Consider the following 24,993-nt stretch of genomic DNA (forward strand, 5'->3'; position numbering starts at 1 on the left):
CGGCGACAAGGTTCCATAGAAGTGGTGACAGCACATCACTTTTAGGACATCCACAGACACTCCGTTTCCTTATCTCTACTTGTAACTTGATTGCCTTTGTGAAAAAGCTTTTTCAATGTTGTAGACAACATTGTATAACAGGGTGGTAATAGACTTCCCCCGCTGATATGAATGTTGCATTGCATGCAGCGAGTGCTCACCCAATATAAAATCCCGGATGTAGTGGTCGATTAAACGTTCCACTGATTTGAGAAGAAAGGAGGTCAGACTGAAAGGCCTAAAGCTCTTTGCCCTTTGGGAATGAATTTGACAGTTATTTCCCGCCACGCAAATGGAATGTATCCTGTTGCAAGACTATAAGTAAGAACCTTTTTCAAAATATGCTTCAAGTGTTCATATCCTTTTTGTAGTAGAACTGGAATGCTTCCATCCATTCCCGGAGACTTATACGGACCAAAACTTTCAATCGTCCATTTTATCGTTACGGTTGTCACAATTCTACGAGCAAATGCCCAAGAATCAGAACTACCTGAAAAGAACTTAGGGCAATCGTCGGAAGATACCCATAAAATCTAGTCCCCAAGCCCTCTTCGTAGTGGTCCCAGTTCGAAGATTTGGATTACGATATGTGACGATATCTAGTCAGACGTTTAAATGATCAAAGACGATGTACTTATGATCAGATAACGACGGTTCGAGCTCGTTTGGTACGAGCCAGTTTGCCAGCTCATGCGTAATACCGTCAGAGCAGAATGTTACACCTAACACCTCTTCTCTGCCAGCTCGTGCAAATGTTGGGCGGTTTCCTGCAGTAAGAATGTACAGATTTGTACTACTTAAGTATTCCATTAATTCGATTCCCCCTCAAATTGATATCTGAGCTGCCCTAAATTATGGGCATTTGCATCACTGCCGATTATGAGGGGAAACCCATTTCTGCCACAATATCATACAACCCTTTCGAAATCATCAGAAGGTGAGGGTTCATTATGTGGCAAATAGACGTATTTCTTGTTTATGTTGTCAATAGTCATATTTACAATACAAATATCGCGAGTTGTTAACTTTTTTGTTGGTGCAGATCTTGGTACAGATTTTTTCAAAAAATAGTACGGATGAAAAAGATTTTTTCACTCCAGATACAGAATAAAATGTGGTAACACTGCTTGAAATTATGAAGAATCTGGTGCAGATGCAAAAATTATCCTAGCGCCGGATTGACGCTAGCTCCAAAAGCGAAAACACTACTTGCGTTTCTGAGAAAACCCCTAGGTCTGCGTGATGTCCCACAAGTATAGAAGTTCTGTTTGAGCCTTAATGAAGTCGAAGCTTGGTTTGGCGTAGCAACGTTGAATACCTACGTCTGAAAGCTAATGATCTGATAAGAAAATGTGCAACTACAAACTTCAAACCTAGCTTTTCATCACATACAAAACGATGGATTAGAAACTGTACATTCAAGAGCACCTGGAGAAATATAATCTTTCATTAAGGTTCACAACGGTCCAGTGCCGATCTGACCAAATCTGGAAAACTGCCACTACAGTTGGGAGGAGCTACAGTGGCACCGCAATAACCATTAGGTGGATTTTATCGCCAAGGATATCAATACACCCTACAGCTCGCAATCCTCGGTGAATCGAAATGTTCTGAGCAATTATCACGTGGATATTAAAGAAAACTGGAAAGACGACTTATGACAGATGACTCGAACGTGCAAAAATGGCCGCCGAGGTAGACTAGTCTACACACTTGATTTTTCTGCCGAATCACAGCATTTTTTGCAACTTTTACCGAGATTTTAACATCCGAACACTCGGCAAATTCATTTTTCATTTTTGCTGAGACTCGAGAAATATTTCGCAGAAAATCAGCAAACAAATCCCACTTTTCCGAGATATCGGTCTGTGCAGGAAATTGCCGAGTTCAACTAAGCGTGTAGTTCGGACGATGCCGCGGATTCCAAAGAAAGTCAGAACCTTCATTTTGACTAAATTGCATTTTCCAAGTGACAAATCAATTTCGAGAAACAACTGATAAGTGGATTAGACTTCAAAGAGGTAAATTTCAAATAATTCTGGAAACATATTGCATCCTAGCTCCGCATTAAAGTTTCAATATGTATTCGAAACTCTTATTCGTCCGGACTCCTTTGTGAGCTCACATTATTTATCCGCTCAGGGCAAGATAAATGTGTGTCCATTACTTTACGCAATTTATGAAACGTCCCTTTCACGGATTAGATCATCGCATTAGGCTCCAGTTACAAGAAGAAAGAGAAAAAAAAATTTATAGCAAAAATCCAAAAGCTTCCAATTTATTCCCAAACACGCACGCATACCGAAACTAGTATAACCTTCCTTACATCATTATCGGTGTCCGCTGACTGTGAACTGAACGCACTGGGGGATTTTCTGTGCAGAAAGCAGAAACGGCCTATTTCACGGGGTACGCTTTTCCTTATAAACCAACACAATCCCCTTGTGATTTATGCCAAGTCAATAATTTAACATGTTGACAGCGAAGCGCGTTCGTGCTTGCTAGCCGTGCTATGCGCTATCCCGACGAGATGAACAATCCTTTTGGAGGGTTTCTACGGTGCTCCCGCGTATATGCGATGGATGGCATTAGGATGGTATATGATTCCGAAGAAAACATTCGCCGAATTTTAGCGGGTTCTCGCGAATCGGCAAACGTAAGGGGGAAGGTGTAGCAAACCGGAACAATATTCCCTCGCCTAATCAGTATTCTGAAATCAATTTATCTTAAATTAATTGCATTTCGCTATAACAGGGTAGCTAAGCTGGCTTTGGAGCTGGCAACGACATGTATGTTAAGGTACTAGCTTGCGTCAACAATCAATTTGAATGGGAAATTGGTGGATGGATCGTACTCAGAGAACAGACATCCATGATCGAACAAAAATATTTTTTTGCTCAAAGAAAACAAACGATTTCGACTCCATCGGTTGATGCATTTGAGCTGGAATTCATGCTGGAATTCCGTCTGTTCTCTGTGGATCGTAGTTAGCTGAATATGCAACTATCACAGTAATGTAGAATTGAAGCAGTTTTGCATTATAAAAGCATTATTCCTGAGAATTCATATTTTCTTCGCTGTATTGAAGATTACTGGCAAAAAAAAATCAATCAACTATGGCTTATTGAAATGCATGTCAATGGTCGTTCTCAGTGTACCGTAGCATAACGGAACGAGAAGTCTTGGAACGCTGTCTTGGACATTTTTCGATTTTTCCTATTGTGCAGTTTTTCCAAGGGTTGCTTCTGTTCTCATGCAGAGCAGTGTACGAACATCTACAATTTGCAGAAAAGGGACGGTAACCAGTTGGGTTGAGTCCGGCGGATCTCTCCGCAAGCATTTATCGGTGAAGTGTGCTCCTTCTTCTCCTTGCTTTGGCTTGAATTGAAAAAGTTTTATCATCCGCATCCAACTATGGGTTATCAACTTTGCCTCTCAATTTACGAGCAGCCTCCGACCCGGCTTCCAGTCGAACCGGAACAAAAACGGGAAAGAGAGAAGTAATAGTGGTAACGGTGCAGATTTTTTTTTGCTATTCCGGCAAAGGACCTTTGTTGTGTCGTATCTAGTTTGATCGTCGTACACAGAGACTGGGTAGTGCGACCACTGACTACCCGTTGACGATGGTGGTGACGATGGTAAAAAGCGATGGAGACATACAATTTCCGTAAACAACTCAAGTTTTCCCATGTGATTTGATACTTGGTGAAGTTTTTTTTCCGATAGAAACAGGTTGGACAGGGAATTGCATAGAATACCGTTGGGGGAGGTGACTCCATTGTGAAACGCTGTTATTTGAGGGACAAAACTTTCTCCCAATGATGATAGTGTTGTGGATCTCTTTCGTACAGCTAGTAATTTGATGATATGGGGAAAGTGGAATATGTATGTAAGATTTATTGGTAACAGCCGTCATTGTTTTTATTTGCGAACATAACAATAACGCAACGATACAATAATCAGGGTTGCCACATTGAAATCTGTATTTTTTGGTGAAAAAATCTGGAAATCTATCGCGGGAGAAAAATTCTGAATCGAAAATCTGTATTCAAAAATTAACTAGAAGTTTCCCAAAAAACAATATTTTGACAGTAAAAAAATAATTGTGATAACCGATCTCAAATAAAACAATCAGATTGATTTTATTTTTTATCTGTAGAACCAATGATTTCTAAATTTGGCGTTTTTGTTCCATGACTAGTTTACAGTTCGGGAAATCTGTCACAGGATTTGTGTCAGGATTTGATCAGGGAAAATTTTCCGTCGAGATCTCTCCAAACTGTCAAAACAAAAGATCTGCTGCTTCTAAAAAGCACCAACAGTATCAAAATAGCACAGAATTTTAAAACTAATAAAAATACAATTTTCCCCTTCAGAAACAATTTGTGTTGAATTGCTCCCGGCTGGATTTCTGTGTGAAGAGTTATAAAATCTCTTGATGTTTCCTGCGGTTGGGTTTACACTTCATGAAAACTGTCATGTTTGTGTAAATGTAAAGTTTAAATCCCGTAATCCCGAGCTCCATTTAAAATACACAGCCAACCCAAATCCCATTACACGTTTTTCGAACTGTATACTAGCCTTTAACGGTTACTTGGTCTGAACTGCATAGGATGCCTTTTTAAGCGTTATATGAAATTCTGATAGCCTGGGTTCTACTAACCTACACCGAAAATCTGTAAAATCTGTATTTTAGCGAAAAATCTGTAATCTGTATATACAGAATCTTGGTTGTAAATTATCTTGAAAAATCTGTAAAATACAGAATAATCTGTATATGTGGTAACCCTGACAATAATCCCAAGCAGGCAGAATTTAGTATGCGGTCATCAAATAGGGACGAGCGGAATATTACTTTTTCCGAGGTAATTTTAGGACATTCCGACAATTTTACGTCAAATCGAGTTATTCCTAAGGACCTTTAATAAAATTACAACAAATCTATCCATTCTGAATCCAATTTTGCTCGAATGCCGACCAATTCGATGTAACTGGCAACTCTGCACGGTAAAAAAACTTTACCCATTTTATGTATTCAAATTGCCCATTTTCGGAAGTTATTCGAGCTGTCAAAAAATGGGTATTTTTTGTTTCTAACAATGAGTATTTTTTATCCATTTCACAACTACTCGATGAGGTAATGTCAATGGGTACATTGATCTTGATAATGGGTGAAAAATCCTTAAGCATTATTTCAAGCGAGTTAACCTGCAAACTAAGGATCGTAGTGGAACCTGCAAATTATCGCCCTGCATCGGAGTCCGTGGCGGAAACGGAACATTTCGGCAATGCTCCGAAAACAACGTCTGTTTAGACTATTGAGGATGTTGAAAATATGCGCCAGTTCGGCATTTTTAGAGCAGCCAAAAGATCCAGCCATCAAAAATATATCCAGTTGGCGGTTTTATTTTGTTAAGTAGTTTTAGAATAGGATTTCTATCTAGATTCCTATACTTTTATAAGGAAACAATAACGTGAAATGAATGTTATTTTATGTTTTTTTTAATTCAGAAATAATTCTATTGACAGTATTTTTGATTCTGGCGCGAATTTCATGAATGGGTATTTTTTACGCATTCTGTTGTAACAGTTCTGCGAAAAATAATGGGTGAAACATACCCAGGTTGACGTACAAGGTCTGTACTCATTTATGGGTACAAACGCTTTACCCATTTAATGGGTTATTTCCAGAGCTTTCACCATTCATTCAAATTCAATCCGAACGAACCACAATACAGTTCAGTAAAACGCTTGCCTTCACCCCAACCGAATGAATTGCCGCTATGGATACCGAAGCAACAACACGAGGAAACAGAAACAGGAACGAATATATCCACACACGCTTGCATAAGCACGTATCATTATAATGATGAACAGTTGTGAGTATCATTGAGAGAGACGATATCAGTATTCTCTTCTCTCTTGAATAGTGGTTCCTCTTTGCTTGGTTGATTATTTAGTGAAATTGGTTTAAGAACATACAAGCTGTTGAACCATTCAGATTCATTGTGTAATGCTGAATCTGAATATAAAATTCTTCTGGCCATATTAGCGGTTTTCAGCGTCTTTCGCTACGTCAGTTAAGAACATATGGCTTGTGAAGCGGACATTAGGCAACAGGTACCGCTTATTCGATTCTGCTGAGGTTTGAGGGGAAAAAATTGAAGAACTAGTTTAGTTCACGATGCATTATAAATTTAGGGAAATCGTGGATATTCAAACATCGATATGCATTTATTAGTTTTTTGGATGTTGGTTCCTCAGACGATTCAGCCCAACACATATAGGTTCATTTTTTTCTAATATTGTATCTCTAGCTTACGAATATTTGAAATTATATAATCGTGAACCAAAACGAAGTGGTTATAAGCTTGGTTATAAGTTATTCGCATTTAACAAGGACAATATATGTTTCAAACTATGATGTACTACATTCTTTTCCTAAATGTTGTACAGACAGGTTAAATGTTAACAAATATAATATTAACCACAAATTCGATGAGCAAGATTTATGACTCCTGATTAAATTGGATACCTACTAACGGAGTGTCTAAAATGTACGGCATATTGTGGAATATTTAATAATCAAAAAATTACTTCGAGCTGCGTCTAAAGTTGAGCAGGAATAGCAAAATTACACATGCCTTTTAATCTTTGGGAAGAAATTAGTATCCCGCTTTAATGCTTTAGTGATCTGAACAGATTAGTTCGCTGCAATTATTCCGAGCTTGGCGAATAAAGTTTTATTCGGAATATCCTCCAAATGAATCTTGACAGTTGACTTTAATGCCTTTATTCTAAGTTACCCGAGATTTTTATTGCAACCAGGCAACCAAAAATGTGTTCAAATTTTGTTTAAATGGAAAAAAATCACACTATATTTTTTTCCTATTCCATCAACATTATTATCCTATCATTCAAAATTTGTCAACTGGTTAATAAAAACAATTTCACAAATTGCATTCATTGACATGATTTACGCAATTCATAGTCATGTGAAATTAAAATTAAATCTAAAACATTTTTGATGCTCGTATATGTCAGGAGCAGAACACGTAAATTTTTACGATTTTTTCTAGTTCTGTGTAATACTAAAAAAACCCCTGAGTTGAACTTGAACAACGACTGGCTTATATTTAAAAATATATTGTATTCCATAAGACAAATTGTTTTTGGTTTAATAATTGAATGTCTTCCAAAACTCGTTGAAATGTAATATGCAAAAGTATTCTGCGTATTAACGATTTTTTTCAGAATTGATTATTTACTTTTTCAAAAGTTACAAAAGTTTTTCTGTGATCGTTTTTTCTGGTCAAGTCTACCCACCGCGGGAGCTTTGACCAAGGCTTGGGGAGCAAGAGAATTTTAAAATATCAGAACAAAAAACAATGGCATTTAACATGCTGTTATCTTTTCTTCCCATATTGTTGAGGTTCTTAGTACTAGTTAAAAATATTAAACGATTGTATTTCATGAGCTTTGATTTTTTTTTAATGCATTGCTTTTTTGGATTAACTGTACTGATTACATTGCAGGTTCACGTGTCACAAAATCAGCCATAAAAATCATTAGTGTATCTATCTGTGGTGTCCTTGAAGGATTGATTGAAAAAAAATTCTCTTCTTTTTGGAAACGGAAACGATTTTTCCAAAAAAAAAAAAACACCATTTTCACCTGAAAAAAATTATTAACAAATCCATAACATTAATATGAAAATTTTGACGAAAAAATGGAATCGTTCAAGGACACGGCAGTTAAATTACGAACAAGCAAAAATAAAGTTTTGAAATCCGTTGCAAACTCTTTCGGCACTCGTAGTCACCGCAAATATCGTGATAATCGCGTTTAAAGTTTCAAATATAAGCGTAAGGGAGCAAGATGAAAAACGAAATGAAGAAGATGAAAAATTAGCTGATGGGATCGAAACAAATATAAAAATATAAAAAAAAATTAAGTACCAAATGGAACACGTTATTAATAATTGTTGAATTTCGTGCTTGGTAAAGTCTCCACATGTTCCCTTAACCCTATTTGAATTTTCACAATTCGACATATTCAATAGGTTGATCACAAAACTAAAAAAATATTGCATATGAAAAGCGCACAGAATATCTCGAATAAAAATAATAAAAGACAACAAACACATTCTCGTTATGAGTGCTGCTCTCCGGGGCAGCTGGGCGGCATCATTTTTTGTACCTACATTCGCACCCAGCAAGCAAAGAGAATCTGGGTGCCTATGTACAGCTTGCTATGGAGAACGAATGATGCATAGCAGTTGATATCTCTTCGAATGGGAGAGAGAATGAGCAACGGGTACTATTACGCTATGCTCATATACCTACACTATAGAACAGCAATGATTCACCAGCCTCGGTGGTGGTGAACCAAAGCCGTCAACTCCGCAGCTCAGTGGTGAATGGTTCAATAGGGTGTATGTTCGTGAAGCGAAGAACGAATGAAGAGTGTTCGTTCTTTTTCAGCTGATTCATTTTCCAAGCTCTGGTTATTTCACTTTTATTGAAAATGCGTACACCGAGGAAAAAGAACTTAAGAATTTCATAAGTTTCGACTTATGACCATGTACAATTTTGATTCCATTAGGTGCTTATGCATTACATAAGCATGTATATGAATTTCATAAGTTCGCCTTATAAAATTCATACATGTGTCCTAAGATTATTATAAAAATATTATTGTGAAAATGCCATAAGTCAAGAAAACATTATTAGATTTAGTTTTGATATGGCGCTGTGCTTTAAAAAATGTAAGTATTTTTTTGTTAAATGATTATTGCCTCATTTTTTTGTTAATATTTTACAGTATCTCTTCAATGTTGTGCAATAACAGAAGTTTCTACCGCAGGTTATTGGCCAATTCTGAGCCCACCTGGAAACATCTAGCTTCCTAATACGTAATCTTTTTCCAATTGGAGACTTTTGAATATAAGGGTAATTATAGTTATTTTAAAAAATTAAAAAAGACATGAAAAACTGAATAAAAAATGTTTTCTTATTTATTATATCAGGCGCATAACATTCATGAACTTCACAAGAAATCTCTTTTATAATTTATATTTGAACACGATGATTAATATAAGCATACTTGTATGAAGATCATAAGAACGTCCTAGGAATTTCATAAGCATATCTTATAAAATCCGTAAGTGGCTAGATGGCCATTTTCTTCGCCAAATCATAAGACAAACTTATGATTTTCATATGAGATACTTGTGGCGCAAAGTCATAAGCGATTCTTATGGATTTCAATAGTTATTTTACGCCGGTGTAGTTTTCTACGCATTAATGGGTACTTCTCGACAAACATATGATTACGGCCTAAAAGCCAACTGTCAAAATCCACTTTCAATGGAAATTCCGGACAAACCGTTACTAGCTGAACACAGTTCACAACAGTTTATGAAAGAGAAAACTTTTCTCTTTCGTTTACTCAAGTTATGATTTTATCAGTGTGGAGATTCATGGTCGAATCATTCAATAACTATGGCAACAAAAGTTATGTTTTTGTTTTGATTTATTCCTTCTACTATTATGCTGATTTCGTTTTTAGAACGGAGTCGCTCTAGGTTCGCTCTGAGCTGTCACTTTTGTATGGACTTTGTAAATATTAGAGCGAACCTAGGGCGACTCTGATCTAAAACCGAAATCGGCATTAGAGACCAACTCCAATTAAAAAGCGGTTCAGGTAAAAAGTGACCAATCAGCGAATCACAGCAGTAGTGTATTTTTCTTGTGATTTGCAGCCTTAAAGATGAAATACGTATCAACTTGTTCCGGTCTCCCCTAACCGAAAACCGCAAAAATAAACATATCCAAATACAAACCAAAAATACAACTTACCTTCAGTGGTACCTCCGATTCGTGGCTCTCGTCGCTGCTGGAATAACTGGTCGATGAGTACCGTCGCTCGTACCACTGTCTACCGGCGTTGGGACCGGCATCGGTTCCTTCTGCGGGACCATACTCACTGCCACAGTAGATCGAACCGGTACTGGTCACCGTTGACATCGACGGCTGTGGACTAACACAGCGCCGGGTGGAGACCCGACTTCTTCGCACCGGTATCCGCGATCGGAACGATGCTGATTTGCGAAGGGCCGACATCTCGTGCTACATTATCTCCAGTATAGTGTTCGGTGTTAGCGCGTTCTCGGAAACCGAACGGCTGTGGAGGATAATTGAAAGTTTTAGGGTTGCCGTGTACGTGTAGGAATGAATTCTTTTATTGGGTTTCCTTGGAATTTTCTGTTTGGCCGATGATGGTCGGAATGCAATTAAAATACTGCTAAAAACGTTTCCAAGGAATATTTCAATCATTTCATTTTCAATTAAACAATATCCACAATCGGAATCAACACAAAAATGAAAACCAGGGGATATCGAGCCGAAAGCAATTAAAAGTTTAAATTGGTTCATAATACATATTGCATTCGAGGCACTGAAAATAGGATCTTCATTTATGGGAACCGTTATCGTTGTGAAGCCGAAGAAAGATTGATTTTCACTACTCCCTTGTATATCCCTCTGTAACTCCAAGCGTCCGCACCTTACACCGATAAGGATCCTATTTCTATTGCTTCAGCTAGTTCCCATCTATTCATCGATAGCGGGCAATAAACTTTTTCTCCATCCTCTTATTTTCGATGTTGTTTCTATCGGTAGAATCACGGAAACCCACCGGGTACATCAGCTGATTTTATTTCAGTCTGTTGAAGAATAGCTCGCCAGTCATCTCCTGTCTGGCCCGGTAGGAATCTATTTATTTTTATATTGAATATGTTCAAGGTTGTCAATACGCGAGACACCCTATTCCTGGTAGATGGGTGGCTATGAAAAGCAAGTAGGGGGATGTCCTTCACGTCCGCTTATGACACCCTCAGGAAGTCCACGAACGATGACACTATAGGAGACAATTGTGGCCGTTACTGACAGGGAAACAGCGGAGGGTGGTGATGCGCGCTTTGGTATGAGATGTAATTTATTTGCATGCTCAATTTATCCATAAACTATAATCTTATAAAAGTCACTTTATACTTGGGTAGCGCTATATCCTTCAATGTGCTCATATCCTTGGACTATTATAACCATCTATAGAGAAATATTGCGAAGGAAAAACCGATAAAGGTGAAAAATGAAGAACGTTGTTCATCTATCGGTCCATATTGCGAGCATTGAATCAACTCTCAGCTAGGGAAGCAGATATGGTATGAACAGAATTTGATTTATGAATTTCATATTTAATAAAAGAAGCAGAATCGGAACTTTGAACCGAACTCGTCAGTAATAGCCGCAAATCGGTTGATAATTTACGATCGTTGTGTTATCTACTTGTTCTATATGGTAAAGCGTTAGGCTATAAAAAGGAGCTACATGAACAAAAATGTCACTGGAAAATTGCTCTAAATGCTTGATTGAAACATATGTGTCTTCTAAGATCTGTGTACTGATATTTTTCACCTTGCAGACGTGAATGCGATTTTTCTTTGAAATATGTTTTTAGTGTTTCGGATTCTCCTCGTCAGTAACTAGCTCCAACTGGGTGTCTAGGTAGACGATGTATCTAAACTAGTACCCAAATTAGCACTGGTAGGTACTGATACAGAACACTATATTAGGATTGCCGCTGGTGTTCCCATTGTTTTCGCTTCGAAGCATGTTTGTTTTGTTTTCGATATATATCTGTCAAGGTGTCGTACGTAATCAACCGGAATGCTGGCTGGTTCTAATTCGTATTCCGGCTCCAGTGACACAACCGATTCCAGTTAAAATCAGTTTTGTGACTGGAATGGGAATCGGTGCAGCAAATCTGCCCACAACAGGTGGCAGAATAAGTTATTCTGCGGCTCATGCACGTACACGTCACATAACACAAACACCACAAAACCAGCGATGCCAGATTTACAGACATGTCTGTATTTTACAGACTTTTGATGGTCTCCTACAGACGTAATCAGAAATCTACAGACTTTTTAAAGAGTAATATTGTTTAACGAAATTGCACTTGAATAATTTTATCCGAATACGAGTGATTCCTTCACAATAGTTTACAAATTTCAAGCTACTTTTAAAGTAATAACGTAGTGTAAATAAAGTTTAATCAACCATCTACAGACTTTTACAGACATTTTAATTATTCTTCTACAGACATTTCACAAAAACATGCTGCATCGCTGCACAAAACAGACATTTAAAATCTATATGTGATCAGTTGTCAATTGGGTAATTAAATGAAGAAAAAAATCACCTTTTATTTCATGAACCGATAGAGCTCATCTTTCTAAATATTACAATATATCTCGATAAACATATGATTACGGCTTAAAAGCCAACTGTCAAGATTATCTTTGAAAGGAAATTCCGGACAAGCCGTTACTGGCTAAACACAGTTCATAGCAGTTAATGAAAGAGAAAACTTTTCTCTTGTGTTTACTACCAATCTCTGCGATTGGCGAGTAACGGTTTGTCCGGAATTTCCTTTCAAAGAGAATTTTGACAGTTGGCTTTTAAGCCGTAATCATATGTTTATCGTGATAAATGTCAAACCTTTTAGACTTCAGAATGATTTTTAATTATTTTCTAAAAAAATGTAAACCCGTCCTTGTTTGACACTATCAATCTCCTTTGCCAGTGAATTTAGCTGCATAGGTTAGCATTTTTTACAGTTATTCTAGCAAAAGAATAGGGATCAAGGTAATACAATGGAGGATGTGATCGTGATAATTAAATTTTGTGAAATAATTTTCATTTGTTTATTTTGCGTACAAAAGTGAAAAAATGTATCTTTAATGTCAGCTGCATCGGAAAAAATCGAAAACAGCATATGGCTTAATGACCCAATTAATTAAAATTCACTAAACGAAATGGCGACAATAGTGCATCTAGTTTACCCGTGAATAGATTTTTCTTTTTAAATAGTTAATAACTATAGTCACGGACATTTGTTCTCTGTGCACAGGGTGCGGCACTCGAAGTGTAACTTTAGACCGTTCGTGCAGCTGTCGCAATGGCATCAACTGTCTATAGATTGGCTGAATAGCCGTTCGGAGTATTGTTTACAAGCATACGAAATCATTTTGCCAAGCGCAAAATAAGTGATTTGCGATGGAATTTATAATAGTGTTATGGCTTTATATTCAGCTGGAAATTCACAACCAATCACAATACTGGTGGGATCGCAAAACACCATGGAGATGGGCATCAATAGACTGCAACGTCACGTGAGATGGTTCAATAACGAAGCAGCGACTTGAACGAAATCCACGACGAAGTTCCAATCAAACCCAGTCACCGTGCCGTGGAATTGCCAGGATCTTTGCACGGTTTATTTCCGAGTTGTGCCATACATATGAATTTGAGTCATTGGTTTACCACCAGGAGGCAGCACCCGCCACAAATAATGGCTTAGGTCGCTGTAACCGCAGATGGGCGCTCTCCAATTGTTTTCATCGAGCCTGGCGTCAAAGAAAACGCGACATACTGTTGGGAAAGTGCTCAGTAGGCTGCTTTGAAGCCGTGGGCAAACATTTCAGTCGTTATAACAAGACTCGGCACCATTTCACAAAGCGCGAGTGCACCACGAATGGCTGAAAACCAATTTTCCGAAATTCATTTCGACCACACAATGGCTCTCATATTCACCAGACACGATTCCAAGGAATTATTCTCTCTGGGCTATTTTGGAGAGCAAGGTTCGAAGCCATACCAAGCAACTAAAAACCCAGGACTGTCGAAAGGAGACCCCCTCGACCTATGTCTATGCTTGAGCGCATCTGGCGAAATTCTTCCCAGGTTTTCAACAGTCTTAAACATTGAGGTCTTCTGACAGAGTTCTGCCAGAATATCTTTCGTGAGAATTCGATCCTCGATCACTTTTTCGGATTTACACGCACGCAGTTCTTGTTACACCACAATTAGCGAAAGCTTCATACTGTTGAAATAGTCTGCGAAGCCCCGGAGAGGAGTTTTCATCGCCAAATGAATGGTGTTGAAGTAAAGTAGAAACGTCAATGTAAATACGGGTACCTGGCAATCTACAATGGCAGCATCATTTCCCGATCTGTGAGCTAGGATCGAAATTCCTGCAGAAATGATCGTTTAGTCTATCTTCTCATCTCACCGAGAGCAGAAGCAAAAAAATACCGCATCGCTACCAGCAAAGCAAGCAAACTGGTTTACTTTCTGTCCGATACCTTATCCATCATAAAACCATAATATAGTGTCGCTGCCCCGTTGTGTAGTAAACATGAGTGTACTACAGAAGAATAAAGAAGCCGTACTGGAAAAAAAAAACATGGATTGAATTTAAACAAACTGGCGTATCAGACCGTAAACACCAAGCCAACAATAGCGATGACGACATGGACTTATCCAGCAACGACATAGAAGGCATAACGGCCGATCATCACGCTGCAGCAGATGACACAGCAAATATTTCCTGCGGCCTTAAAGGGTCTTCATGTGCAACAAAAGGAAGCGTGCACAAGATTCGGATACTCGGAAAAATATTTTGCATAAATGTTATAAATATATAAAAGACCCACCGCTCTATAAAGCTATCGCATTGAGCCGTGTTAATTAAAAATAATACAAGCACTGGACCCTGTTCGATTGCTTACAATTTTCTTTGTTTTCAAATGTTATAACTAAATGATAACTACCTACTTACCAGCAAAATACATACAGCTCATTCATGTCACGTACGTTAAAAAGAGGCATCGGATCTACACTCAAAAAAAAATTTAACGTTATGCCTATTGATTTTACACATAGATTTTTGCAATTAGCGGAGGCAGATAGATACTATTTGCTGGCACATAAACCTAATGTGTGTATTTACAAGAAATATTAATCTTTCATTCACATTTCATAACTATAAGGCACATAAAACCCGATTCTATAACAATACGTACATATAACTTATGTGTGCGTATACATAGTTTATACAGTTGACACATAGAAGGTATGTGTGCGCGTGATAACATTAGCATTTCTTCTTCATATGGATTTTAAGTGGTTTGAAGCAAATAGAATTAACGTTTGGATTTTTTCAGTGTAGGGCTAGTTTTTTTGTAGGATTTTGACGACTTACAGGCAACGAAAAATACATTACGAATTTCTATTTAGATGGAAATGCATTGAATTTCGCTGATTTTTTAAAAATGCATCACAAGTGATCTGCCTCTATCATCGGATTGTACAATTGGAAGATTCGAGTTAATAAGGCTTCTTTTCTCGAATTCCGCTTGAGAATGAGTTTACGTTACAACGTAAATTAAATTAGGCTTCAAAGAGAAACCAGAGTAAATCAAGGATTTTCCTCGACTGTCCATAATCTGTTCAGAGCGTGACGTGAGATAACTAAATCAAATTACTTCATGTGACTTTTCTCGCCCAGTGTTGAGAGTCGACTCAGGTGAGGTAAGAATGCCCATTACCGTTAAATGGGCGTCTCACTTCACCAGAAGTGTCTCATCAGTATTGGATGAGAAAAGTCACGTTGAGTGAAATGAGTTTGGTCATTTCACGCCACACACCGTGCAGTATAAGGCCGCAGGACAGTCAGCAACGGTTCAAAGAACTTTGAGCGAGCGTCTATACGAATCGAACTCTTGATAGTATGCGTTGGAAAAAAATGCGTTCAGCTTTGCCACCGGTTTATCCATATAAAACATTTCTAAAGTCTAAAAGAAGAATATTACGCGATTTATTAGATTATCACGATTCAAATTATGCAAAATAGTTGTTGAAAAACCAATTGACCGAGCGGAATGGGGCTTTTGAAAAAGTGGCGATGATTTTTTGTCACACCGCTACACGGTGCTGCGTAATGAAAAAAACCACAGCCACTTTTTCAAAAACACCATTCCGCCTGGTCAATTGTTTTTCCACCAACTATTTTGCTATTTGTATTACTATTTGAATCGTGATAATCTAATAAATCGAATGATTTTTTTAGAGTTAATAAATGCTTTATATGGATAAGCCGGCGGCAAAGCTGTACTCAATTTTTCCTACGCATACTACCAAGCATTCAATTCTTACACATGCTCAAAGAAACTAACTTGAGCCTTACAACCAGGAAATGTTCTGGGAAATTAAAACTTTTGGTCACCCTAATTCAACGCACTTGAAACACCTGACACCAAAGCAAACGTCCTCCTTCCCAGTTAAACTCATTCCGGAACAGGTTCGGATTTCTGAATGGAGTCATTATGGATTCCAAATGAAATGCAACAACCGATTCCGACTCAGAACCGGTTGTTGCATTTGATTTGGAATCCATACTGACTCCATTCAGGATTCCGAATCAAATTCCGAATGGTTTGACCGGGTTGTGGATAATTTTACAGCCGAAACGAAATATTGCACAAACAACAATACTGTCACTAGCTGAAATGCTCATGATTCTCAGAAACAATGGGTTTACCGAACATTTACGAAACAAATTTGCTCTGCAATTTCAATATTAAAATAAAAGGGGAATCCGGGGCTTTTCGGACCTACTTAAGCAAATCGCCCATTTAGATGGATAGATGTGAAAAAAGTTACCGGTTAAAAGTCCTAATTGTTAGTTTGAAACCTCAGCTACATCTTGGTGCCATAAAATGTTCATTCACACCACTCAATCCTTTTACAATGTAGGGGTAATTCGGACCTCCCTACGGGGCAATTCAGACCGTCATTTTTATTTAATTTTTTTGCAATGGAACTATGTTTACCTATGAAATATCCTTAAGAAGCAAAAAAAATTCCCTTACAAAAACTTAATCTGGTATGTCACAGTTGTCGATTGGCGGCCCTTGTATTTTCTTGGCTGTGGCGTGTGCAATGGTGTGCGCAGCCGCAAGCCGCTGAACGGAATAGGGGGTCCGAATTGCCCCGTACGCTCATATCGCACAAAAGAGGTGAGCGTCCCTAAAATATCTGTGTTTTCACCTAAACAAAAATCATTCCATAAAATAGAAGCCTCAAGGTTTCCAAAACACTCACTTGTTATTTTTTCACTTTTATTTGTTGCTTTAAACACGGTTTTTCCATTATAATGATTTTTGTATTGAGAATGGCAAAACAACGAAACACGTTGTATCTCCTTTCTACAAAGAACATAGAATCAAATTCAGCTCTCAAAAATAATGTTTCAGAATAGCGGTTCCACGAATATGTGCGATAGTCAGAAAGTCCTGCTATTTTCTGAGAAATCGAGGAGGTCAGAATTACCCCCCCCCCCCCTGTCTTAATAGCCCCGGGTTCCCCTACATATTTATGTTCTTCAATTTATGTTAACCAAATGTTAATGTTGGTTAAAGCTAATGGATAGGTGTCTGGTAAATATGGAATCCGAACCGTCCGCCCACCATTGCACAGGAAGCGACTGGGACGTAGAGGCCTTTCGGATGGAATAAAAACATCTCTCTTATTTTTGCCTATTTTTTGGATGGTTGTGTTTATTCAATATACCGCTAGTTGTCGTAACCTATTGTGTGTTCAGATAAGAAGATATTTGCGATTCAGTTGATTTTATCATCTTACAAGTAGAAAATTGTTGTCTCTTTCGTGTCTTCTGATTTCGTTTACTATGTTATACTCTCACTTCTTAAACTATCAAAACGGGCACGTCTTCGGCTCGGTTTGGAAATAATATTGGATTGGGTTGCTCCACCTGTAGAATATAAATTTGTTTTGCACTTTGGACGATCGAGTTAACTTCAGTAAGTAGAAGATTTGACATTCTAAATAATTTGTATACGCCAGTCGGATTGTTCAGAAGCAATTAGAAGCTTGCAAGCCAAATACACCTTTGCTTCCACGTTTGAATCGGGACAAAACATTGCTTAATATTCGGTTATAAATAGACTATCAAAAATATATCCATCCGTATATTTAGCTGTTTGTCCATGTCTCACATTGTGAGTGTGTTGCTTAATTCTATTAGCCGAAAAGTACCTAACCGGTCCGTTCTAGTGGGCACTAGTACGACCATAAAAGCAGATGGGTCCCACAGATGCATGCGGGGGATTCTTACAACATTCTGCGCACTATGACAGGAAAAAAAAAATCACGACAATGGAAATCGGTCCGGTTGTTGTGCATGCTTTATTTTCTTCAACATCTGCGTGTCACTGCGCGGCTGGCTTGTTTTTTAAAATGTGTTGGATGATTTACCTTAGTTGCTAATAAGTCACATTCTGTCAGTTTGAATTAACTTTGCTCTGCTGCTTAAACCGTAAAGAAGTTGTCCCAAAACCAAATGAAAAGAAACCGGGGTTTATCAGTGGTTCGTGGGTTGAGTAATGTGCTGTGTCTAAAATGTTATTAAATCTAAGTAATTCAACAGAAAATTTTCAGTTCTTTTGATTATATGTATTGTATATGTATAGCAAACAGGGACTTGTTGGAAAAAAAATTTTCGGTGCGGACCAAGTTGGTACAGGAATGGGTTGCGCGGTGAAACGATTCCATTTGATGAGAAGCTTTGTCATGTGAGAGGATATTAAACAGCAATATATTCACTATTCAAAAGTTTTGTCGACACCTTAAGTGAAATAAGTGCCAAATAAATCTGAATTTGGTTCGTCTTTGTTTAATTAACTAGGATTGTTGATAAAATCGTTTAAAAAGTTACGAGTTTCGAAAAATCGCCGTCAAAAAATTACACCTGTGATCAGTACAATGTGATACAATGGTCTACTTGTAGACCAATAAACTGCCCATAAAAGCATAAGAGTCCCAGTGTTCAAGATTTACATTTTCAGTAAGCCTTGCGGATGGGACAACCTTGTGTTGGTATTTTTTTCGATATCTTCTAAACTGCCTATAATCGCAAGTCAGTCCCATGTAGATATGGAATCCCATAGAACATGGGACTGACTTGCCATTATGGGCAGTAAACAAACATGGTAATTTTAATTGTGCATTGTGATTCAGTGGTGACACAGAATACAATCCAACAGATAACTCATTTTCCACAAAAATCCATTTGGGATTCATGCATTTATGGGCAGTAAAGCAATCAGCAAATTGTACCTCGCTAATTGGAGCAATCACTGGCAGAATGAACAAAAATTTAGATTTTGAATTCAACAGGCCAAAAAATAGCCTCAAATCATTCAGTTGAAAAAGGTCAAGTGTGGTCAAACGTTTTGGAAATCATTCTTTGACGTTCCTTGATGCAGATATTTTCGATTGATATCGCATGAAACATACATTCACATGATACATTTCCACAACTCAAACAAAGGCACAATTAAAAGCCAGGAATCGATTTCACCGCACATCCGAGGTGGATGTTTCCACCCAGCGCTACAGCAATGGGAGTAAATAATAAAAAAAGAATGGGTATGGAAGGTGAGGGAATCAATACGAATCGTGTTCCTGTAGATTTTTTTTGTTGTATTCTTGTTGGTGTGCCTCTATTGTACCATTTTCAAACCGTTCATTAAACTAAGGCCTAACGAGAGCGCTGTTCATTTATTCATGTATTTTTATTGTGAATTTTCCCTTCGATAGTTATGTTCAATTAAATTTAAAAAAAAACGCGCACTGTAATGTCTACTGCTAGTCTGATAATGCTGGTTTGTAAATAAAATAATTACGAATACAATACATTATATTAAGAGTCAGCAAGTGGTATAGTAGATGCGTTCGAACCGGAAAAAATGTGTTGCCAGTTTCTCTTTGTGAATGTTACGCTGTTGCTAAAACCTAGGGGCATCATAAATACGTGGCTTGGTGTTTGTCTGTGTGTAGATGAAGAATGAAGAAACTACCTACGATGCTTCCGCTCTCAATCAAACGAATTTCTTGCGTTGAACTCGCGCTCGCAACCGCTCATACCGGAAACAAAAAGGAAAAAAACCATCTCAGAAGGGTGATAGAGAAAAAAGGGGGGCGAATCCGTTGCGGCCGCTAATGTGCCATCGGTTCTACAGCTTTATCAGTTTCGGAGCACTCAGCTCCGGTTGATCTTCGGAATTTTCATCGCAGTACAGTGGACGTTTCTGCTGACTGTTGCTACTTTGCGAATCACTATCCACAGCACCCTCGGCATCAGCGGTGCAGAGAGTGGCCACGGCTGCGGCTGTCGCTTCCACTGCCGTCGGCGGAGGTCCGTCTAAGCTGTCACCCGATTTGGTACAATCATCTAAGCTGTCCGTTGGGAAAGACTTCCCAATGACGTCACCATTGGTGTCCTCGTTAGCATCAGTGGCCATAGCATCATCCTGGTTGGAGCATCCATTTTCCGATCCGTCTAAACTGTCCGCATTTCCATTGATGCTGATTATTGCATCCTTGGATGCACTCTCACTGTCCAGATTGCTGTCCTCTGAGGGAGCACCGCTTTGTGAGTTTTCATCGTGATCCGTTCCGTTTGTGGTTGTAACCAATCCGTTACTTTCCGGCAAATCCTTCAGCAGTTCCGGTTGCAAATCTGACGCTACTGCATAGGACCACATAGCTAATTCGACAGTATGCGCTGTCCATTTTTTCGGTTGCGTTTCGCCATTGCTCTCCGCAGCATCCGGGCCATGTACTTCCGTATTCAAACGATCCATCGTAGTCTGAATGTGAGTCACAAACTTAAGATACTCCTTTGCAGTGTAGTCGATGCTTTCGAAGTCCGGAAGCGCCATCAGACACTCGTCCGCCATGAATGGAGCAGTTTCCGGCAGGGCGGCTGCCAGTAGGGCCGACGCCATCGTAATGCCTACACCCTTCAGGTTGGAGAGTGCGTTCAGTGCCTGCTCCAGATTGGGCAACTTGCGGAATGCCTTCTTCGTTTCCATCATGACCGCACGTGGGGTGTTGATTTTGATCAAATGCGTCAACTGCGGGTAGAATTTCCCCCGGGCCTGCTTCCACTCCATCGTCTGTACCAGCTCCTCGTGCAGCAGGTGAGCGTCCTTGCCGCGTTTCTGGATTAACTTCGGAAGGGTGTTCTGGTACCACTCGTCCAGCCGTATCAGCTTTTCGGCCTTCTTGCTTGCCCCGCGGTTGTCCGCCTTCAGCTTCAGTACCTGCGGGTACAGGCTGAGCATGTAATCGAACTGGGCGGCATTGCCGTTCTGGAAAAAGGTGGTGCTGTTTGTAATCGGGGCCATTTTTATATCTGGAAGGGAGATTGAAAGCGAAAAACATATTGTTAGAATGTTGTTAGCTGGATGTATTTTGGATGAATGGTTGTTAAGGTTAAAAAGAAGTTCTACGATCGGGCATCCTATTTGTAGCATTAAGGATCATGCACTTTTGAGATTACGCACCATAGATCATGAATCCTTGAATCGCAGAATCACGGGTCATGGAGTCTTGAGGGTCTAGGATCATGGGTAATGGGTCGTCGAAGTACAGGTTCAAGGATCACGAATTGAGTTGCATAATCCAAGATCGTGCAATTGCAGAATTTAAAATGCATAGGTTCACAATCAAGGATCCTTAGGTTAAAGAATCAAGGATCCCCGGAGCTTCAGAATCAAGGATTGTTGAGCTCCAGAATCAAGGATCCTAAAGTTCAGATTTAATAATTGAATAACAAAATGGATCCTTAAGTTACAGACTCAAGAATCAAGGATCCTTGAATTCCAAGACCAGTGATCCTTGAACTCTATGATAAAAAATGCTCGAGTTTAAGGGTCAAGAGTTTTTTAGTTTCTGGATTACAAATCCTTGAATTCTACACTATTGACATGAAATAATAGGGTTGCGTTTTAAGTAGCTCTTTCGACCAAGTAGCCTTTTTCGGCCAAATGGCCTCTATCGGCCAAGTGGCCTATTTCGGCCAAATGGCCCCTTTCGGCAAAATGGCTTCTTTTGGCCAAATGGCCTCTTTCGGCCAAATGACCAAATGATCTCTTTCGGCCATATGGTCCCTTTCAGCCAAAGGGTCTCTTTCAGCCAAATGGTCTCTTTCAGCCAAATGGCCCCTTTCGGCCAAATGGTTCCTTTCAGCCAAATGGTCCCTTTCAGCACAATAGTCCCTTTCAGCCAAATGACCCTTTCAACCAAATGGTCCCTTTCAGCCAGATTGTCCCTTTCAGCCAAATGGTCCCTTTCAGTCAAATGGTCTCTTTCAGCCAAATGGCCCCTTTCGGCCAAATGGTCCCTTTCAGTTCAATAGTCCCTTTCAGCCAAATAACCCTTTCAACCAAATGGTCCCTTTCAGCCAGATGGTCCCTTTCACCCAAATGGTCCCTTTTAGCCAAATGGTTCCTTTCAGCCAAATGGTCCCTTTCAGCCCAATAGTCCCTTTCAGCCAAATGGTCCCTTTCAACCAAATGGTCCCTTTCAGCCAGATGGTCCCTTTCACCCAAATGGTCCCTTTCAGCCAAATGGTCCCTTTCAGCCAGATGGTCCCTTTCAGCCAAATGGTCTCTTTCAGCCAAATGGTCCCTTGTAGTCAAATAGTCCCTTTCAGCCAAATGGTCCCTTTCAGCCAAATGGTCCCTTTCAGTCCAATTGTCCCTTTCAGCCAAGTGGTCCCTTTCAGCCAAATGGTCTCTTTCAGCCAAATGGCCCCTTTCGGCCAAATGGTTCCTTTCAGCCAAATGGTCCCTTTCAGTTCAATAGTCCCTTTCAGCCAAATAACCCTTTCAACCAAATGGTCCCTTTTAGCCAAATGGTCCCTTTCACCCAAATGGTCCCTTTTAGCCAAATGGTTCCTTTCAGCCAAATGGTCCCTTTCAGCACAATAGTCCCTTTCAGCCAAATGACCCTTTCAACCAAATGGTCCCTTTCAGCCAGATTGTCCCTTTCAGCCAAATGGTCCCTTTCAGTCAAATGGTCTCTTTCAGCCAAATGGCCCCTTTCGGCCAAATGGTCCCTTTCAGTTCAATAGTCCCTTTCAGCCAAATAACCCTTTCAACCAAATGGTCCCTTTCAGCCAGATGGTCCCTTTCACCCAAATGGTCCCTTTTAGCCAAATGGTTCCTTTCAGCCAAATGGTCCCTTTCAGCCCAATAGTCCCTTTCAGCCAAATGGTCCCTTTCAACCAAATGGTCCCTTTCAGCCAGATGGTCCCTTTCACCCAAATGGTCCCTTTCAGCCAAATGGTCCCTTTCAGCCAGATGGTCCCTTTCAGCCAAATGGTCTCTTTCAGCCAAATGGTCCCTTGTAGTCAAATAGTCCCTTTCAGCCAAATGGTCCCTTTCAGCCAAATGGTCCCTTTCAGTCCAATTGTCCCTTTCAGCCAAGTGGTCCCTTTCAGCCAAATGGTCTCTTTCAGCCAAATGGCCCCTTTCGGCCAAATGGTTCCTTTCAGCCAAATGGTCCCTTTCAGTTCAATAGTCCCTTTCAGCCAAATAACCCTTTCAACCAAATGGTCCCTTTCAGCCAGATGGTCCCTTTCAGCCAAATGGTCCCTTTCAGCCAGATGGTCCCTTTCAGCCAAATGGTCTCTTTCAGCCAAATGGTCCCTTGTAGTCAAATAGTCCCTTTCAGCCAAATGGTCCCTTTCAGCCAAATGGTCCCTTTCAGTCCAATTGTCCCTTTCAGCCAAGTGGTCCCTTTCAGCCAAATGGTCTCTTTCAGCCAAATGGTCCCTTTTAGCAAAATGGTCCCTTTCAGTCAAATAGTCCCTTTCGGCCAAATGGTTCCTTTCAGCCAAATGGTCCCTTTCAGCCCAATAGTCCCTTTCAGCCAAATGACCCTTTCAACCAAATGGTCCCTTTCAGTCAGATGGTCCCTTTCAGCCAGATGGTCCCTTTCACCCAAATGGTCCCTTTCAGCCAAATGGTCTCTTTCAGCCAAATGGTACCTTTTAGCCAAATGGTCCCTTTCAGCCAAATAGTCCCTTTCAGCCAAATGGTCTCTTTCAGCCACATGGTCCCTTTCAGCCAAATGGTCCCTTTCAGCCAAACGGCCCTGTCGGCCAAATGGCCCTAATTCTCGACCAAGTAAAATTCGCCGAAATGATTCATTCGGCCAAACGATGATAGCGATTACATGTTCGCCTTTGTGTATCATCGCGAAGGATTCGAGCGTTTGTATGCTAATCAATGTTGTATTATCGCGCAGAGCTCGAGCGTTTATATGTTAAGGCGTTTGATCCCGCGAGAGTGTTGCGTGTATGTAATGTCACTTGTATAAATTCGTTCGTATGACCGTGTGCATGCATATTCGCGGGGGCTTTTGAATATTCGCGCGTTCCACGATTTTAGTGTAATGAGTTTTCCCATATACAGTATCCGGTCATGGCGCATGAGGCTTCTCGTGTATATAAGAGACGAGACTGACGAGTTGATGAATTCGTAAGTGCCAGCATATTAACTTGATCATATGAGCGGTTTATGTATGCCAGCAGATGATCGCGATTGCATGTTATTTTATCGCGAAGGGCAAAAGCGATTATAGTTAACGTGTTTTTGACGTTAACTATAATCGCTTATGCAATCTACTAAATTGATCATTTTAACCGAATTATGTTTTCACAAAAAGTGTTATTGTTGCATTACAGTAAATTATGGTTAACATGATCAGTTTAATATATTTTTCACTATTGTTTGCCAAAATCCTACCGTAGGTTTCTATTTTTATACTATTTTGCTAAAAAACCATATTTGAACTATACTAGAAATAGTAGAAACTCGGAACTGAGCAACTATTTGTGCTAATGTGCATGAATATTACACGAAAAATTTTTTTGGAAAATCGTTGTTTATGTATTGCAACATAAACTGCATCTAACGCCATATTCCCCAAATGGTTATCGGACTGAAAAATAAAGGAAACAAATTACATTATGGCGTGTTTATTGTCGAACGACAAAAGCAATAATACAAATTATCCATTTATGGTTCTCATTTATGCGGGTTACTCCTGCACAAGTTATTCTTATGAATAGAAATGATAACGAGCCTCAGCTTAGACCACATAATATTTGGAATGCGCTAATTGTCGCGGAAACCATTAATCGAATAATTGGACACGCGCTACTAGAGAAAAA

The 24,993-nt window shown here is 39.5% G+C and overlaps 2 protein-coding genes across 4 annotated transcripts in view; both read right to left on the reverse strand.

Moving 5' to 3' along the window:
* The window catches only part of LOC131676943 (uncharacterized), a 236,724-nt gene that overhangs the window by 103,296 nt on the left and 108,435 nt on the right, over positions 1 to 24,993 (reverse strand). The window contains exon 2 of the mRNA XM_058956377.1: positions 9,900 to 10,224. Coding sequence (XP_058812360.1) covers positions 9,900 to 10,163 — 264 coding nt within the window. The 5' untranslated portion in view covers positions 10,164 to 10,224. The remainder of the gene's footprint in view (positions 1 to 9,899; positions 10,225 to 24,993) is intronic.
* Positions 18,136 to 24,993, reverse strand: part of LOC131676944 (uncharacterized) — a 105,081-nt gene continuing 98,223 nt past the window's right edge. For all 3 annotated transcript variants that reach the window (XM_058956379.1, XM_058956380.1, XM_058956378.1), the window contains one exon: positions 18,136 to 21,165. In XM_058956379.1, coding sequence (XP_058812362.1) covers positions 19,982 to 21,165 — 1,184 coding nt within the window. In that variant the 3' untranslated portion in view covers positions 18,136 to 19,981. The remainder of the gene's footprint in view (positions 21,166 to 24,993) is intronic.

Source organism: Topomyia yanbarensis, chromosome 1, assembly GCF_030247195.1.
Source record: "Topomyia yanbarensis strain Yona2022 chromosome 1, ASM3024719v1, whole genome shotgun sequence".
NCBI lineage: Eukaryota > Metazoa > Arthropoda > Insecta > Diptera > Culicidae > Topomyia > Topomyia yanbarensis.